General features: G+C 43.8%; 1 protein-coding gene across 13 annotated transcripts in view; it reads left to right on the forward strand.

Moving 5' to 3' along the window:
• The window catches only part of TJP2 (tight junction protein 2), a 178,538-nt gene that overhangs the window by 86,300 nt on the left and 73,264 nt on the right, over positions 1 to 18,974 (forward strand). For 3 of the 13 annotated variants that reach the window (XM_002742874.6, XM_035303025.3, XM_002742877.6), the window contains exon 1: positions 11,066 to 11,258. The exons of 8 other annotated variants lie outside the window; for them this stretch is intronic. In XM_002742874.6, the coding sequence (XP_002742920.3) occupies positions 11,199 to 11,258 (60 nt within the window). In that variant the 5' untranslated portion in view covers positions 11,066 to 11,198. Of the gene's footprint in view, positions 1 to 10,787; positions 10,949 to 11,065; positions 11,259 to 18,974 lie in introns of those variants that run through there. 2 more of the 13 variants (XM_035302988.3, XM_054255048.2) reach the window with 2 other exon arrangements.

An 18,974-nucleotide genomic window follows, 5' to 3' on the forward strand; every position in this document is an offset into this window, starting at 1 on the left:
AGATAGATCGATAGATAGATAGATGATAGATAGATAGATGATAGATAGAGACGGGGTTTCACCGTGGTTCCCAGACTGATCTCAAACTCCTGAGTTCCAGCAATCCATCCACCTTGGCCCTCCCAAAGTGCTGAGATTACAAGTGTGCGTGAGCTGCCGCACCCAGCTGCAAATAATTATTTTCTAAACTTCAAAATATTTTACCTGGCTTCAAAATTGTAATCTGTCTTGTGCCGGAGAACTATAAAAATGTCCCTCTCCCATGATGAGAACATTGTCAGTTCACATGCCCTTCATAGACTCACTGAATCGGAATCTCTAGGAAGGGACCTAAGACACTGGTTTTAACAAGTGCCTCTGGTGATTCCTATCATCAGAGAAATTTAGGACACTGTCCTATCGAACCATAAATTTTATGAGCCACATTTTCAATTTTTAGCGAACATCTCCTGGAGGTGCCTTTTCTAGGCCAGTTTCCTTTGTTTAAAGAGGCCTGGCTGGCCGGGCGCGGTGGCTCATGCCTATAATCCCAGCACTTTGGGAGGCCGAGGTGGGTAGATCACAAGGTCAAGAGATCGAGACCATCCTGGTCAACATGGTGAAACCCCATCTCTACTAAAAATACAAAAATTAGCTGGGCATGGTGGCACGTGCCTGTAGTACCAGCTACTTGGGAGGCTGAGGCAGGAGAATTGCTTGAACCCAGGAGGCGGAGGTTGCGGTGAGCTGAGATCGCACCATTGCACTCCAGCCTGGGTAACAACAACGAAACTCCGTCTCAAAAAATAAAAATAAAAAAAATAAAGAGGCCTGGCTGGGCACAGTGGCTCGCACCTGTAATCCCAGCACTTTGGGAGGCTGAGGCAGGTGGATCACTGAGGTCAGGAGTTCAAGACCAGCCTAGCCAACATGGCGAAACCCTGTCTCTACTAAAAATAGAAAAATTAGCTGGGCGTGGTGGTGGGCACCTGTAGTCCCAGCTACTCAGGAAGCTGAGGCAGGAGAATTGCTTGAACTCAGGAGGTGGAGGTTGCAGTGAGCCGAGATCGCACCACTACATTCCAGCCTGGGCAACAAGAGCGAAATTCCGTTTTAAAAAAAAAAAAGCCCATGATAACTTGCATCCCTACCCTGGAAAGGTATTTGTTTGCTACTTTTTTCTAAGGCCATTTTCAGATCTGAAAATTCTTTGTGAATCTAGGAGACTCTTCAGCAACTTTCAATCTGTATTGATCGGGGATCCTGAATTCTTAGAGCTAGTGGATTCTAGTGATAAGTTTTTAAAGCAATTCAGGAGTACAGAGGTCCCTCCGGTTTCCCCAGAGTACTGGACAGTCCCCTGGGCCTTGCTCACCTTGGATTCCCTCTTAGAGCCCCTGAGAGGAGCGCCTTTTTATTTAGTGAAAATTTTTGTTTATTGAAGTGTTTTTCTTAAAGTATTTTGGGGGTGAAGGGAGCGCTGAAATTCAGTTAGACAACAGAACAACATTTGAATCAATGATTCTCTCGCTTAAGGGAGTCAAATTGCATTTGTGGCATTGACCTTTTTACTATTTCATAGGAAGAGTTTCACAAACTTGATTCCCCAGCATTGCTTGTATAAAACTTGCCTCAGTTGCTGCGAGAGCAAAAATTATCATGTATTCTGTTAAAAGGAGCTAAAAGGAAAGCAATAATAACAACCACATCTCTCTTCCCACCCCATGCAATTGTTTTACTCGGTAGAGGCAAAGAATTACAGGAGTCAAAATGCCAGGAAGTAAATGGGCTTTGAATCTGACAGAACTGGGCTTGGATTCTTTCTTTTTTTGAGACAAGGTCTCACTCTGTCACTGAGGCTGGGGCTCAGTGGCACGGTCACGGCTCACTGAAGCCTCAACCTCCCGGACTCAAGTATTACTTCTGCCTCAGCCTTCTGAGTAGCCAGGACTTCAGGGGTGTGCCATCATACCGTGTAATTTATTTTTATTACTTTTATTTTTTGTAGAGGAAGGGTCTTCCTATGTTGCCCAAGCTGGTCTTGAACTCCTGGACTCATGTGATCCTCCCACCTTGGTCTCCCAAAGTGCTGGGATTACAGATGTGGCCACCATGCCTGGTGGGTTTGGATTCTCTACTCACCATCTACTTGGGGAGATGACCTTGGGCAAACTGCTTTCTCTGAAGCATAGTTTCTTTATGTATAAAGCAGAGGCAATAATACCAACTATGTAGTCACTACATTAAATGACTTAGTATAGTATGTGAAAAGCTCTTGGTGCATAATATGCATTTAATCAATCATTGTTTATCAGCGTTTTTGCTTCTGTGTTTTTGTTTCTCAGTGGAGGGTTAATAGGGGTCTCTATCCCTGAAAAGAGAATGTGGCTTTCATATATTCTGCAGTGTAAACAGCAGTAACATGATAAAAGCTGTCATACCTCAGAGCACCTGGAAATGCCTCTGAGGACCAGGGTATCCTGCCAGGAAGAAGTGTTCCTCCATGTTGCAGAGCACTCTCCGCAGCAGGTACGTCTAAACTAGACTGTGTACCATAGGATGTGTCTTGGCTTTCCAGGACTGGAGCTGGGTTATGCTCTACCTCAGCCCCAGGAAGAGCACCACCATGGCCTCTGCCCACCAGCCTGAGCACACCCAGATCAGCCCTGTAAGTCACCTAGGAGTCTGCATGTGGTCAGCTTAGACTGCAGCAATCTCCTTCCAACGCAGGATTCTCCCCAAACGCCAGACTAGAGCACCTCAGCTTCTTAATTATTAGTTCAGGCCACAGCTGACTCTGAATTGCACAGCTTTTTTTTTTTTTTTTTTTTTGAGACAGGTCTTGCTCTGTCACCCAGGCCAGAATGCAGAGGTGCAATCTCGGCTAGGCAACCTCTGCCTCCCAGGCTCAAGCCATCCTCCTGCCTCAGCCTCCGAAGTAGCTGGGACTACAGGCATGCATCACCACACCCAGCTAATTTCTTTTGTAGAGATCAGATTTTGCTCTGTTGCCCAAGGCTGGTCTTGAACTCTTGGGCTCAAGCAGTCCTCCCATCTTGGCCTCCCAGTGTGCTGGGAGTATAGGCGTGAGCCACATGCCTGACCTTATTTACTATTTTTAATAAAAATAACACACAGCCAGGCACCTAGGCTTATGCCTGTAATCACAGCACTTTGGGAGACCAAGGTGGGAGGATAGCTAGAGGACAGGAGTTTGAGGCCAGCTTGTGCAACATAGCAAGACCTCATCTCTATTAAAATAAATAAATAAATAAAATATATATTCTGACTAGCTGGGATTACAGGCATGCACCACCATGCCTAGCTAAATTTTGTATTTTTAGTAGAGATGGGGTTTCACCATGTTGGCCGAGCCGGTCTTGAATTCCTGACCTCAAGTGATCTGCTCACCTCCCAAAGTGCTGGGATTACAGGCGTAAGCAACCGCACCTAGCCTTAAAAATAATTAAAAAAAAAAATTAGCCAGGTCTGATGGTGTGGGCTTGTAGTTCCAGCTACTTGGGAGGCTGAGGTGGAAGGATTGCTTGAGCCCAGGAGTTGGAGGTTTCTATGAGCTATGATTGTGCCACTGCACTCCAGCCTGGGCAAGAGTGAGACCCTTTCCCAAAAATAAATAAAATAGGCTGGGTATGGTAGCTCACGCCTGTAATCCTAGCACTTTGGGAGACCGAGGAGGGCAGATCACTTGAGGTCAGGAGTTTGAAACCAGCCTGGTCAACATAGTGAAACCCCGTCTTTACGAAAAATACAAAAAAATTAGCCAGGTATGGTGGCAGGTGCCTGTAATCCCAGCTAGTTGGGAGACTGAGGCGGAGGTTGCGATCACGACACTACACTCCAGCCTGGGTGACAGCAAGACTCCATCTCAAAAAACAAAAAGCAAAAAAAAAATCCAATAAGTAAATAAATAAATAGAATATTTATTCTGGGAGGCTGAAGCAGGAGGATGGCTTGAGCCTGGGAGGCAGAGGTTGCCTAGCCAAGATCACACCACTGCACTCCAGCCTGGGTGACAGAGCAAGACCTGTCTCAAAAAAAAAATTAAAAAGAATTAGCTGTGCAATTCAGAGTCAGCTGTGGCCTGAACGGATTAAGAAGCTGAGGTGCTCTAGACTGGTGTGCGGGGAGAGTCCTGGGTTGGAAGGAGACGGCCATAATCTAGGCTGACCACATGCAGACCCCTAGATGACTTATAGGGCCGATCTGGGTGTGCTCAGTCTGGTGGGCAGAGGCCATGGTGGTGCTCCTCCTGCGGCCGAGGCCGAGCATAACCCAGCTCCAGTCCTAAAAAGCCAAGACGCATCCTACAGGACACGTACAAAAATAGGATCTCATTTTTGTAAACATTTTTGGTCTCTTGGTAGTCATCCATGTAGTCTGTATATATGTCTGGAATGTTCACCTAATGTTAAAGATAGATATTAGGACTTTAGTTATTAAATTTCTTTGTACTCTTATGAACTGCTCAAATGCTTTATAATGAACAACTTATAAACCTAGTGGTCTAAAAATTAACAAAAATAAACATAGTTTTTAGTAACTGTGGAACAATGTAAATAGCATTACACCTTAAGTTACCTGCTTTTACTAAATAGAAGACTGTCTACCTGGTCTGGTGTGGTGGTTCATGCCTGTAATCCCAGCACTTTGGGAGGCCGGGAAGCTGAGGCAGGCAGATCAACTGAGGCCAGGAGTTTGAGACCAGGTTGGCCATCGTGGTGAAATTCCATCTCTACTGAAAGTACAAAAATTAACCAGGCATGGTGGCACATGCTTGTAATCCCAGCTACTTGGGAGGTTAAGGCACGAGAATCACTTGGACCTGGGAGGCAGAGGTTGTGATGAGACAAGATTGCACCACTGCACTCCCAGCTTGGGCAACAGAGCGAGAGTCTGTCAAAAAAAGAAAGAAGAAGAAGAAGGAGAAGGAAAAAGAGGAGGAAGAGGAGAAGGAGGAGGAGGAGGAGGAGGAGGTTTATGTGAAAATTTGTTCTGTTCTTTGAGATACTAGAAATGTAGATACCAGCATATTGGCTTTAATGGCAAAAACTGCAATTACTTTTGTACCAACCTAAAATAATTGAAAAGTAGCAACTTCGAGCAGCTTACTACTCTTTCTATGTAATATCAAAATATGGAAACAATCTTGAAGACAGGTAGTCTGAAAATTGCTTATGAGTGATCCCCAGAATGTTTCTAAAGGAAAAGCAAGACTCTTCAGTTGCCCAAAAGATGGAGGAGGCCTGAGAGTTCTTACAGTGGTTTAGAATGTGTTCATCTGTGCTGGAAAATAGCTTGAAAATACTCTACTGTCTTTGTAGCCTTTACAAATCTATGAATGCCATGAAGTCAGCTTTGTTCCCTATTTCTAGAACCATCATATATTTGAATGAGGAGCATCTCAATTCAGAGGTCTGTCTTTTCTTGGGGGTAGGCATCAGAGGGCATATGGCATTAGAAGCAGCTCTGTATACAACTGAAAGCAGTCTTGTAGCCATTTAGGATCTGGGAAGCATACAAGTTAACTACCCCTACCCCAAAAAAGAAGAGGACTTTAACAAACTTTGAAAGTGAGAATGAGGGCTGGGCACAGTGGCTCATGCCTATAATCCCAGCCCTTTGGGAGGCTGAGGCAGGTGGATCACCTAAGGTCAGGAGTTCAAGACCAGCCTGGCAACACGGTGAAGCCCCATCTCTACTAAAAATACAAAAATTAGTTGGGCATGGTGGTGGGATGACCCAGCTACTTGGAAGGTTGAGACAGGAGAATCACTTGAACCTGGGAGGCAGAGGTTGCAATGAGCCAAGATCATGCCATTGCACTCCAGCCTGAGCAACAACAGAGAAACTCCATCTAAAAAAAAAGTGAATAATTTATAATAATTAAAAGTGAAAGCATAAGGGGATAAGCGGAACATTAGATGTCGCTCTCCCAGAAGTAATCTGAGGGGCCGTGGAGTGGTATGGTTATTGTGGGAGGAAGCCTGCAGGTGAACTGGGGTGCTGGTGTTTGGACTGAGGAAAATGGGAGAAGAGATGAAGCTAGTGGGAAGCAGGTGCAGGGAAGAGGGAGAGGACACTAGGCCTTTACTGAAAAAACGGCAGGTCTCTCGGTCGGAGTTTTGGCTGCTGCCTCAGCACTTTGGTCATACATGTAGTTGAGCAATTCTCCTGATGTGTCAGTACGTGTTTACATATCTTTGTTTTCATCACACGGTGAGCTATTTATAAAAGCTCCCTTTTATAAGTAGTCTTTATCTTCTCCATAGCTACCCCAGGGTATGTGGTAGGCACTCAAGAAAGGTTTGTTAAAGGTTATAATTCCAGTCTACCTTACAGTATCCATGTTAACTAAATTGTTCGGTGAACCTGTAAACTTTTGTTTTTTGAAACGAAGTTTCACTCTTGTTGCCCAGGCCGAAGTGCAATGGCATGATCTCGGCTCACCACAACCTCTATCTTCTGAGTTCAAGTGATTCTCTTGCCTCAGACTCCCAAGTAGCTCGGATTACAGACACCCGCCACCACAACCAGCTAATTTTTTTGTATTTTTAGTAGAGATGGGGTTTCACCATGTTGGTCAGGCTGGTCTCGAACTTCTGACCTCAAGTGATCAGCCCACCTTGGCCTCCCAAAGTGCTGGGATTACAAGTGTGAGCCACCATGTCTGGCTGAACCTATAAACTTTTCAATGTTAGTTTTCTTTGCTCCCAGTTGATGATACTTTATAACCATATTGCAGATGTATACATACTATGTATATATGTGTATAGGTATGCATATGTATACATCTCCATATACACAATGTCATCTGTAAGTAAGCCAGAAACCTAAGAGTCACCCTAGGCTCACTTCCCTCTGCATCTCCCCCTGTGTAGTCAGGCAGTCATCCAGCCTGCTTATCTACTTCCTTAGGTTCTCTAGAATCTGGCTCCCTTTTGTCTAATGCTGCCTAGCTTCATAGCCATGTCATCTCTCACCTGCATTCCCACAAAAATGCATCATCATCATAATGAACATCATCAGTTCCCCATAGAGATGTATATATACACACATGTATACATATGTCTTTCTCAAGAATCTCTACATTCTTGAGAAAATATGACTAAAAGGCATTTAGTTTATGACATTAATTTGAGTTCTTCTGACCACCTTATTTCTTATTTTATTTTTTGAGACCGGGTCTCGCTCTCTCACTCAGGCTGGAGTGTAGCGGTGCAATCATAACTTACTGTAGCCTCAAACTCCTGGACTCAAGCAATCCTCCCACTAAGTTCTCAAGTAGCTGGAACTACAAGCACATGCTACCATGCCCAGCTAATTTTATTTTATGATTAGTTTTTGTAGAGACAGGGTCTCACTATGCTGCCCAGGCTGGACTCAAAACCCTAGGCTCAAGCAGTCCTCCCGTCTAGCCTCCCAAAGTGCTGGCATTACAAGCATTAGCCCCTGCACCCAGCTGACCAACCTATTTCAGAGACCTTATATATTGTAAGGCACATGAAAAGTGTTGAAAAAAATTGTCTATTGCACAATGACTAAATTTAAAAAGAAAAATATATGCACAATTCTATCTTTTCATGAAATCAGTTTTTGCATACTTGCAAGTTGTTTTATTTTTTAAATAATTCTGTCACTGTCATCATCTTATGTTAGATGTAATTGGTGTTCTTTTTTTGTTGATGATTATAGCATTGTCATTCTACTTGTCATATAGATTTCCTTATTACAATTTTAAATGATGGTCTGCAATGCCAATTAAATTGATTTACTGTAATTTAATAGCCCAGCCACCCATCATTGGACATCGGTGGTTTCCACCGTTCATTATTAGATATAGGCATACAATGAAGTGCTGCCTAACACCTAGTCACTCACTGTAATCTAACCTTCAGTCCTATCTTTCTATTGAAACAGCTCTGGCCAAGATAGTAGTGGTCCTCTATTTAATGAACATCATCAGTTCTTACCTTAATTGACCTCCTCAACATTCCATGTTGTTAGCCTCTCACTCCTTCCTGAAGTTTGTTCTTTCCTTGGCTTTTAGGACACTCTCCTCCAGAAGGCTTTTTCTTCCCTTTCTGGCAGTTTCTCTTTGGTCTCTCTTCCTGTGACTTAAGTCTGCCCCCTAAATACTGGCATTCCCAGAGATGAGTCCTGTCCTTAGTCCTCTCTTGCCTTAATCTATATCACGTCTCTGAATGTGGGATTGTCCCCTCCCAATACTTCAAATTTTATGATACATTGATGATACCCAAATCACTTCCTCCATCCCAAATCTCTCTACTCAAATACTCATTAGTGCCTAGCACATAGTAGACACTTGATACATGTTTGTTAAATGACTGAACATCTTCATCTGGATGACCCATAGCACTTGAAAATCAGTCTATAAACTTGTCATCCTTCTTCAAGCTCCTCCCAAAGTCTGCTCCCACTCCTGTGTTCTTTGTTTTGATAAAAGCCACCGTCATCTCCTTTAAGTAAGTCAGAAACCTGAGAGTCACCCTAGGCTCACTTCCCTCTGTGTCTCCCCCTGTCTAGTCAGGCAGTCATCCAGCCTGCTGATGTACTTCCTTAGTTTCTCTAGAATCTGACTCCCTTTTGTCTAATGCTGCCTAACTTCATAGCCACGTCATCTCTCACCTGCATTCCCACAAGAATGCATTTTTGCCGGTCTTGTCATTCTTACTAACACTCTCCTCCCTCCACTTCCCACCCCCACCCCCCACCAACTGTTAAATCCATCTTTACACTTGCCTGGGCAACTTCACCTCCTGGAACCTCAAGAATAAACCTACTGTCTCTTTATTCCTTACTTCTCTCAGTGTTATTTATTCCCCTTACCTGGAAGGCTTTTTTCCTTTTGTGTGTCTCAAAAACTCATTCCACCCTCTTTTAGAATACATAAGCAACCCCATGTCTGGAAAGCCTTCCCTAACTCTCTCCCTCCAGACCACTCTGAGCCTGCCAGGAATCTCAGTACTTACACAGTTTCTCATTACTTGTTGATTGTCTACTGCAACAGACAGGGTTCCCTGAGGCAGGATCCTGACTATTTTATCAAGGAGTTGACAGAGGTCTTCAGTAAGTACCTGTTGGGTAGAAGTTCTCTGGATAAACACATTCTAGGAGTGGGGTTAAAATGTGCAAACCCACATGTGAAGAATATGACTAATAAATTGCTTCTCCAAAGAGGTGTATTGATTTACACTGCCACCAGCAAAAAAGCCAGTATATCAATTGAAGCATGTTTCTAACAACCATTTATTGGATGCTTATCATTTTTCAGGTGTTGTGCCAGAAGAATGGAATTCAGATATTTCATTATTTTGAGTAGCGCAGTCCAACAGAACTTTCTTCAGTGATGGAAATATTCTATATCTGCACTGTCCAATAGGGTAGCTATTAGCCACATGTGGCTTCTGAGCCCTTGAAGTGAGACAAGTGTGACTGGGGAACTGAATTTCTCATTTCCCCTAATTTTAGTTATTTTACATGTAAATGTAAACACTCCAGTGGCAAGTGGTCATCTTATTGAACGCTGCAGCTCTAGAGAGAAAAAAGGAAATCAATTAGCAGACGTAACTGCCACATTCTGGATTATTTTTTAAATACTAATGAGTCTAAGCCTACCTCATTAATGTGTGGCCAGCTGTCAAGTGCTATCATTTTTATTAGTTAGCACCACCCAATTTGGGAAACATTTTATTTTATTTTTTCCTTTTTAAAATTAAAACAATTTTTTAAAAATAGAGATGGGGTCTCGCTATGTTGTCCAGACTGGTCTCAAACTTGTGGGCTCAAGTGATTCTCCTGCCTTGGCCTCCCAAAGTGCTGGGATTACAGGCATGAGCCACTGTGCCTGGCCAGATTTGAGAAACATTTCATAAATAGGTGCCTAGATCAGGAAAGTAACACCTTACATCAGGAAAACAACCAAAATGTCTAAGTCTGGAGACTTGAGGCAAAATGGGAAACGTTACTCACAGTGCTTTCTATTCAGAGGCGTGGACTTAGTTACTCCAAAGGCCAGAAGCTTAACACTTCTGGAGACGCATCTGCTGGACTTGTTTTTCCACTAAACTGCTAGACTTGTTTTGATCAGGCAGGAAGTGAAGCAACTTTTCAGGGAGAGAGCCTAGCATCCACATCTCCTCTGGGGCGGACCACACCTTTTACCTTCTGCTTGTGAGCCTAGGTCCAATTTTGCTTTCCAATTTAGGGAAGAGCAGTGTAGGCAAAACTGTTCTCCTACAAGATTTTTTTCCTTTTTTTTAGATTTCAAACCTAGAGTTATATTTTAAATCGGTACTTGTTTGGATTCTCCAAATTAATTTATATACTCCTAAAATAGACTTAAACTAACTGCACAATTCTTTTCACATAGAGGACTTTGAAACGAATAAGTACACTGAGTTGCATTAGATGAATCCTATCCGATAAGCACTGGTGACCTACTGGCAACGTTTTATAAGCTGATGATGGGAGAGGAGTTCCAGTCTCTTTTGGAGTTGTTGGAAATGTGCCAAAGAGATAACCTGGAGTATGTTGTCCTGAAAGTCCTGTTTTAATATTTAACACGAACATCTTATACCCCCGGAATTCGAGTAAGCAGTTGTTGGGCCGAGAAATCTGGGGCACAAGGCCATATGTATTGATTGTGTTGGACACTCTGTCCAGCAACACCCCGACCTCACTCCAACCCTCCAAACTCGCAGCGCTTCCCGGGACGCGCGCGCTCGGAGCGGGACCTTCTTGCTCCAGTGCGCGCCTAGGAGCGAACCATCGGGTTGGCGGGGGTGGAGGGGTGCAGGCGTAGGGGCCGCTGCCTTCTCGGACCTCGGACTTCTCCTGCCGCCGCCCCACGGCCGGGAGTCGCGCTTGACGCGGTTCGCAGTGAAGATCTTGGAGGCGCGGCGCCGGCGAGCCCTCCCCCGACGGGTGGGTAAGTGGTAGAGGCCGATTTGAGAGTTTCCCGGGCCGGGCGGCGGGCGCGGAGGCGCAACGCTGGGGCGGGGGCGGGCCGACGCCGCCGCAGCCGCGGGAGGAGGGACAAAGGGGTGGGTCCCCGCGGGTTGGCACCTCGGCGGCCCGGGCTGTGGGTCAGGGCGCTGGCCCTTGGTGCCCAGGAGGTGTAGGAGCAAGAGCAGAAGCTGGGCCCAGAGCCGCGCGCCTACGCGGGACCAGCGACCGAGATGCCGGTACGAGGAGATCGCGGGTTTCAGCCCCGGCGGGAGCTGTCAGGTTGGCTCCGCGTAAGTGCCTCCTTGCGCCGCGCGGTTGGGAGGAGGGTCGCGAGCGTCAGCGTCGGGGGGCGGGTGGGCTCTGCTCTTGGGATGCTCTGAAGTTGTTCTCCGATGAGCAGTAGGAAGCGGGGATTCTCCCACCCGGATGTGGGGTGCAGGGGAGCGGTAGGTTTCACCGGCCGGGTTGATGGCTCGTGGCCTCCGGGGCTCCTGGAACCTTTACTCTACTCTGAAGTTACTTGGGCAGGAGATTAAGGCGCGAGTAGGGGACACTGTCTTGAACCCGGTGTCCTTGATTTCTGCCGGCTTGGAGGCGTCTCGTTGTGCTTGTTGTGTCGCTTGTATGCCTTTGTGTTTCCTTCTCTGTTTCAAACCACTCTCTGTAGTGATGCAAAGTTACAGGCTTGTGTACGTGAAAAAAGTAAAAGGTTTTTTTTTTTTTTAATTAGGGAATGGGGATGGAAATTTGGAAGAACCCACAAAAGGAGTGTGATGAATGCTTTGTATTCTATTACTATCCTACCTGTCACCAGTTCCTTTTATGTCTTCATTTGTCGAATTTCCGCCCTTACTCGGTAGTTTTAAGTTGTAATCAGGGGTTTCTACCACAGGGTTTTAACAGTCTTGAAATGTGGACAAACTTGGGAGTGAGTACTCCCGGGCTTAGTAAGGGAATACAGCCTCCCACCTCTATTTCAGCTTCAGTTCTTAGGCTGGGCTGCTTTTCTGGCAGCTGGCTGGCCTGAGTAATGATGGTTGTGGTTTCCCTGAACTTCCCAGAGGAGAGTCATCCCATGATAGAAACTGCCTCGCGCTGCTCACTCCAGCTCAGCCCGGGGAATCCCAGAGGGGAGGAGGCAGGCCCTTGGCATCAGCTCCCCAGGTGGTCCATGCTGGGTGTGCTGACGGTCCTTCTGAGAAAACACGTCCACTTTTGTCAGCATAATTCAGAGAGAGATGTAATTTTTTGAGAGAGCACACCTGGGCGGGAGATCTCTTGAGGTGAGAAATTCGTAGTGGTAAAGGTATTAGTAGCAAAGTACCACATTATATCCTGCTTGAGAGAATGAAATTGGATTATTCAGTAAGTTTTCATGAACAACTCCACTTCAATGTGGGGATTACGGAGATGGGCAAGAGCGTGCCTCTGCTACACAGTCCCGTTGGGAAAGCCTGGAAGCAATTAAGAATCCGATGAGTGCAATTTAGAAATATGGACAGGGTGCTGGAGCTTCCTCACTGTGGGGAGACGGCAGAAGTGGGTGTGCATTACTAAGGCAACGGTGACTTTTGAGGTGTTTCTTGTGGTTTTTCAGAGCTACTTCTGCAGATTGATGAAGGGGAACTTTACCCCCCTGAAATGCTGGTGTAACTTTTTCAGTACCATCTAGCTATTATAATCCTGAATGAGACCTACCCGTGCCAGTCACTGTGGGGGGATACAAAGAGGAACAAGACGCAGTTTCTGCATTTAAGAGTCTAGTGGACCTGAAACAGACTTTACTCTGCTATCTCTGTCGGGATTCCTGAGGCTGAGGGAGGGGAACGTGCGATACTGATACCGATGCACACTCTGCAATAGGGAAATTCAGCAAAGGGTGGGATTGGTCCTATATGCACTCCCTTCAGGGACTCTTGCTGGGAATGAAGGGCACTTTCTACAGTGGTTCACCGTGCAAACCACTGTAGAAAAGGGGGCCAGTAATGTGCCCACCTCACGGAGCTGAGCGAGGTCTGAGTGAAATGACATAGACTACAAGGCGTGTAGTGGATGCCAAGAAAATGGTAGCTAGTAATATGAACCAAAACGGGGACTGAAAACTCTTAAGTGCTGGGTCCTGGGTTGATAAGGGAGAGGAGATCTAGAGGTACAAGTAGGAGATGCCAGGTAGGTGTCCAGGAAAAAACTGAAAGAGCTCTCATTCATACTCTGTTGAAAGGCCTTGAATGCCACAACAAAACTTTGGGTGAGGGGAAGTCATAGAAATCCCTAATGTATTAATAACTTGACTTTCCCTATAAAAGAAGTGAACCAGTTTCCCAGTAAACATTCCACCCCATAACTATTTTTGAGACATTCATAGGCTTAAGACCAATGAATTTTTATATCATGCCCCAGGGAATTGCATTTGCAATGACTTCTGCCTACATTTAACTTTTGATCTAGTTCTTTGTACATCGACAAAAGTTCACAGCCAACCGTTTCTCTTCAGGACAACTGTGAGAACTTTCTGCATGCTACTGAAGGCAAGGGAGATTTTGAGGTTAGCAAGGTTTTCTCTCCTTAAGAAGGTTATCCTTTTAGGAGACACAGTTCTTGAAACTAGGTGGGGCCACTTTAGTCCTGTTTACAATAATGTGTTTAGTAATATAAATAGTAATTTAAAAAGTCATGCAGATTTGGTTGGGGTGTGGCATGAGGTGTGGGTGTGGTGGGGGCGGGGTGAAGAGGTAGAAGGGTTCCCAGTCACTGCTGAAACTTTCTTATTTATTTATTTATTTATTTAATATGGGGTTTCACCATAATGGCCAGGCTGGTCTTGAACTCCTGACCTCAGGTGATCCACCCACCTCGGCCTCCCAAAGTGCTAGGATTATAGGCGTGAGCCACTGCACCTGGCCACTGCTGAAACTTTCAGTATACTCTACCAAGAATATGAGCCACCAGGGAATTCCTTGCCTAATCTCTAGAACGAATCCCATTAACCAGTCATGGCTGCAGATGAATTTATCTAGGTTGAGAGCTGATTCCCAATAACATGCCTCATTGATTTGACTCTAAGCAGTAATCAGGGGTCCAACAGTTGCTGACTAGAGTGGCCTTGGACCAACCAGCCTTGATTTCCCAGAGAACATGACTTGGGATATGGTAGTGTCTGAGGGTGAGATTGCCCCAGATGGGAGTGGGGGGAAGCAGAACAATTTTCTCTGGTGTTTTACTGAGTTTGTAAATCCAAAATCTTGATCCTAAATCCAAGGGTCAGGGTCAGAAACATAGACTCAGAGGTTAGATTTAATACCCATTTAGTGGGTTAAACCCATCAACGGTTATATGAACTTTGTTAAGGTTTAAAAAACTAGGGCCTATTTCACCCTCACCTACATTTAGTGGGTTGTTTTTGCCATCAGTCTTTTTAGTAGATGCCCATATAGAAAGTAAATTTGGGAGGGTCTAAGGTGGTGTTACTTACTATTAAACTTTTTGAAAAGACTATGTAATAGCAGTGGGAAAAAATTAAGGCATGGAACTCCAGTATGCAGTATTGCAATAGCTAGTTTTAATTTTCTTTCTTTCTTTCTTTCTCTCTCTCTCCCTTTCTTTCTTTCTTTCTTTCTTTCTTTCTTTCTTTCTTATTTTTTGACATGGAGTCTTGCTGCTTCACAGGCTGGAGTGTGATGGCATGATCTTGGCTCACTGCAGCCTCTGCCTCCAAGGTTCAAGTGATTCTTCTGCCTCAGCCTTCCAAGTAGTTGGGATTATTAGAAGTGAGCCACCATGCCCAGCCACTGGTTTTAATTTTGGATGGTACCTAGGAAAGCAGTTGATTGAGCTAGTAAGCTGCATAAATTGTACTATGAGAGGCAGAGTTCCAAGTTGGAGAGTGTCTGCTCCCACTTTTTCCATTTGATTAGGAGAAGCACTTCTTAGAATTTGGTAACTGACAGCTAGAGCCCCAGAAGGCCCGCACAAACTGGGGCAATGGCTACCCATAACAGTAACAGCTCCATTCTATTTTTTTAAAGGGATTAGTGTCTCCATCATCCAGCTGGGCATTAAACAACTAAAGCTTCATCATTCTGGATAACCTGTGAACTCTCAGAAGAGACAGACTAAGGGCTGTCATACCCCCCAAATACCTAATCATTTAATTAAGCATTTTCTCTACCTTTTATGCTATCCCCAAAACACTGCTTTCCAAAGTCTGGTATACAGACAGACCTACAGGTGGTGCAGAGAGACACATATTCTATTTTTCAATTATGATGCATGAATATTATATGTTAGGAATAAAACACATAAAGCCAGCTACCACATTCATTTATTTCATGGCTAGATTGCTTAGAATGAGAGAAAAATAAGCATTCAATAAAGCAGTGAGTTTGCATTAAGAAAAATTATCAACTCTGGGAATGAGTAACATGAGGCTAAGGCAAAAATGGTAAAGATAGCCCTTGACATCTGAGGTGTGCACAATACTGCTTAAAATGAGTGTATCCCTTACTTACAGAGAGCCTGGCATACCTCGACCATACCTTCGAGAAAGTCAAACACGGAATGGCCTACGATGGACTTTCTGTCTTAAGCATGTGCATCTTCCTCTTATCCACCCAGATCTCTTAGGGGAGAGAGAGAGAGAGAGAGAGAGAGAGAGAAGGAAAGAAAGAAGGAAGGAAGGAAAGAAGGAAGGAAGGAAAGAAAGGAAGAAGAAGGAGGAGGAGGAGGAGGAGGAGGAGGAGGAGAAGAAGGAAGGAAGGAAGGAAGGAAGGAAGGAAGGAAGGAAGGAAGGAAGGAAGGAAGGAAGGAAGGAAGGAAGGAAGGAAAGATGGACTTTCTGTCTTAAGCATGTGCATCTTCCTCTTATCCACTCAGATCTCTTAGGTGTGGTGGCAGACAGTATTGTGGAGCTATTAAAACAGTTGTGGAGCTGTTTTAATGTCTGGCCCAGTTCTCATTCCTTTCTCTGCTCCCACAAGCCATTCTGCAGTTTTTAAAGGTCTGTCAGTGTGACATTTTTGATATGAGTGATGGGGAGGAAATATTTTGGCATTGATGAAGGACATAACTCTATTGTCAAGTGACTCTTACTCATGATCCATTGCCAAAGAATGTGGACAGCAAAACAGCCTTACCTTAATACATTTATCAAAGTCTTTCTAAAAAATGCCAACTGGATAAGGTGATTTTTTTTAATATGTCTATACATCTATATATGAAGCTCATATTGGTCTGTAAAATAGGCTTTCACATTTTCGTAGGAACTGGAAGCCTTGAGGTAAAAAAGTAGCCCTGCTTTGACCTAGAGCATGCATGCTCATGGCAGGTGAATAAAACAAGGAGAAGAGAAAATACTGTTTCAGTCACCAGAATCTCTAGTGATATGTGTGTTCACAGCATTTATGAGAAATCCCAAGCTTTCAATTAGTAACTTGTACTTTAGTCATTTAAAATCAGCACAGATATTTGTTTAGTGCCTCTGCCAGATGGTTAAAGTTAAATCAGGTTTTTAAACCTGAAAAACATAATGTAGCTTTCCTTAACCGTTTACACACCATTGTGTATTGCAGACCATGGTCAGATACACTCTGTAATAATGAATGTTTAACTTTTAGCCAAATTAGAATATCAGTGTTATGGTTTCTATTTTATTTCTCTTCCTCTAGTTACTATATGGGGGTGCAGTAACAGCAGTGGTGGTGAAAGTGAATTTCTTGATGGATCTTCCATGAATCAAATATTTGTGTTTTAGGAAGTTAGGCTGACCAAAAGATTTCAAATCATACCATGAATCATGGCAAATATCTTATGTCACATCCTTGAATATACATCTTTACAAAATTTTACCTGTATGTGTATGTGAACATGGACTGCAGAATTAATTTGTGTGATAATTACTATTTCTATTGTAGGTTTTAATCAGCCACATTAAATATATGTATTATGTTCACAGAGAAAACATGGTATCATCTTTGGAAACTTTAATTATAGTATGCCTCATATTATAGACACCCGATATAACTATGGGACTAAATATATGAGGTAGTGACAAGTCAGGCATTTGGAGGGAATGTTTGTAACCCATTGTGGGAGAGAGTTATTAGAATAGTTATTCTTACTGGTAGGTAACAGTTATGACTGTAATGAATAGATTGTGACTAAAATCCACTTACGCCTTTACCATCATATTAACAGCTTTGATGGAGATATGTGAGAACATTGTAGATACTTTGGATTTTGTCACTTGAGTTGAAGGTAAACAGAGACAACAGTACTTTTTAGTCATCCAAAGGAGTTAATGAACACTTCCAGGACATGTAGCTTCAAGTATTTTCTAGGTTCTTCTGAGGGGGAAATAATGTTCCCCTTGGAGCTGTTTGTTTCCATTTGTTGAGAGTCATTTGTTATCAGAGTATTAAGGGAAGTGTTCTGAGTTCTAGGATGTGTTTATTCTTTGATGCCTTATAGAGGGGAGCGCACCTGAGACCCTGGGTGGAGCTCTGCAATGGGAACAAGGTCGTAAGTAACGTAGGTTTCGAGAGAGACAACCATTCCGCTTTCAGTCCTTGGAAGACAGTTCCTAAGTGTATCTGGCAAAGCCGATGAAATTATTTGAGGGAATTAATTAGCAAAACTAAACATTTCTGTTTTTGAAAAGAATGAATCATTTGGAAGGAACTTCCTGGTGAGCTCAGTTTTAGCAGCCTGGTTCCTCCCTTACCCTTCTGCAGTCTGGCTGAATCAATTGCATTTTTGCCTATGATTGGTAAGGATACACATGCTAGTATTTATTCTAGCCCTTATCACTTCCCATCAGCCCTGAGCCCCTCCTTGGTCTGAGTCATTTTGGTAACCCCAGAAGCTGACAGAGCACCAACCATATCCACTAAATGGTGTACTGACTTGATTTGGGGAAGGCTTGTTGGATAGGAATAAGAGAAAATTTTATTCAAAAAAATTACAGAATTTCATCCAGACCCTTTTTGTTATGGCATGGAAGCAGCATCAGCTGTACCATTGATTAGCTGAGTGACTTTTGCTGTCTTGTAACTCTAGTTCTCAATTTCTTTATCGGAAAATGAGTCGTTACAGTTGATCGTCTTCAAGTCTTTTGTGCCTAAGATTCCGAGGGTTGTAAGTGTTAGTGTATAAAGCCTGGAGAACATTTTAAATGATTTCTATTGGTTCTTAGCATCTTAAAATGTTTCTGTGCTCCTTAAGCTATGTTTTTGTTTTCTTCAATTTTTTTTTTTTTTTTTTCCTGTTAAAAACAGATCTAATGAATTCTCTCTGAAAGGCATTTTTTTAAAAAGACAAACTGGGAGCCCAAGAGTGGCTGCTAGTTGTTTTGCTCATGAAGTGATCGAAAGATCTATTATTCAGTTGCAGCTTAAATTATGTACCACACAGTGTGCTGGATTCTCTTCCTTACTCTGCAGCCTCAGCCAGCAACTGCAACCATCTTGCAGAGCTTCTTGAGAATCCTTCTTCCTTTTCCTCTTCCTCTCCACTCTTCCCAGTAAAAGTAGCATACTGGAGCTTCCAACATGCCCCTCTTTTCACCATGGACTTCTCCCCAGGGCCACATTGCCTGGGGCATACACTTGGAAGAAGAGGCAGGCCTGCAGCTGGGAGCCCTTTCTGATGTGCTCTTCACAAAAGTGTTGAAGATGAGCCTACTGGTCACTGTTGCAAAACCGCATTGTTCACTGGTGTAAAATCACTGCTGTCATCTGAGTTTCAGCATAACTTCAGGCATGTTGGAGTTTTTCAACATAACCTCAGGCAGAGCACTTTGCCTTCCTTGGGCTGGTCTGTTTAGTGTCTGGGTGAGTTTTAAGAGGACAGAGAGATTGTGGCATCTTAGACCCTAACTGAAATTTTCCAGAAATATAACGGGAAACATTTGTGCTTTTCATTCTGGTGCTATTGTTGAAGCCTAAAAACATGGGCCAGTGGCAGCACATTGAAAGGAAGAGGCCCCAAGTTCTTTTTGAGCCTCGATTGAA

The sequence above is a fragment of the Callithrix jacchus genome, chromosome 1, assembly GCF_049354715.1.
Source record: "Callithrix jacchus isolate 240 chromosome 1, calJac240_pri, whole genome shotgun sequence".
Lineage (NCBI taxonomy): Eukaryota > Metazoa > Chordata > Mammalia > Primates > Cebidae > Callithrix > Callithrix jacchus.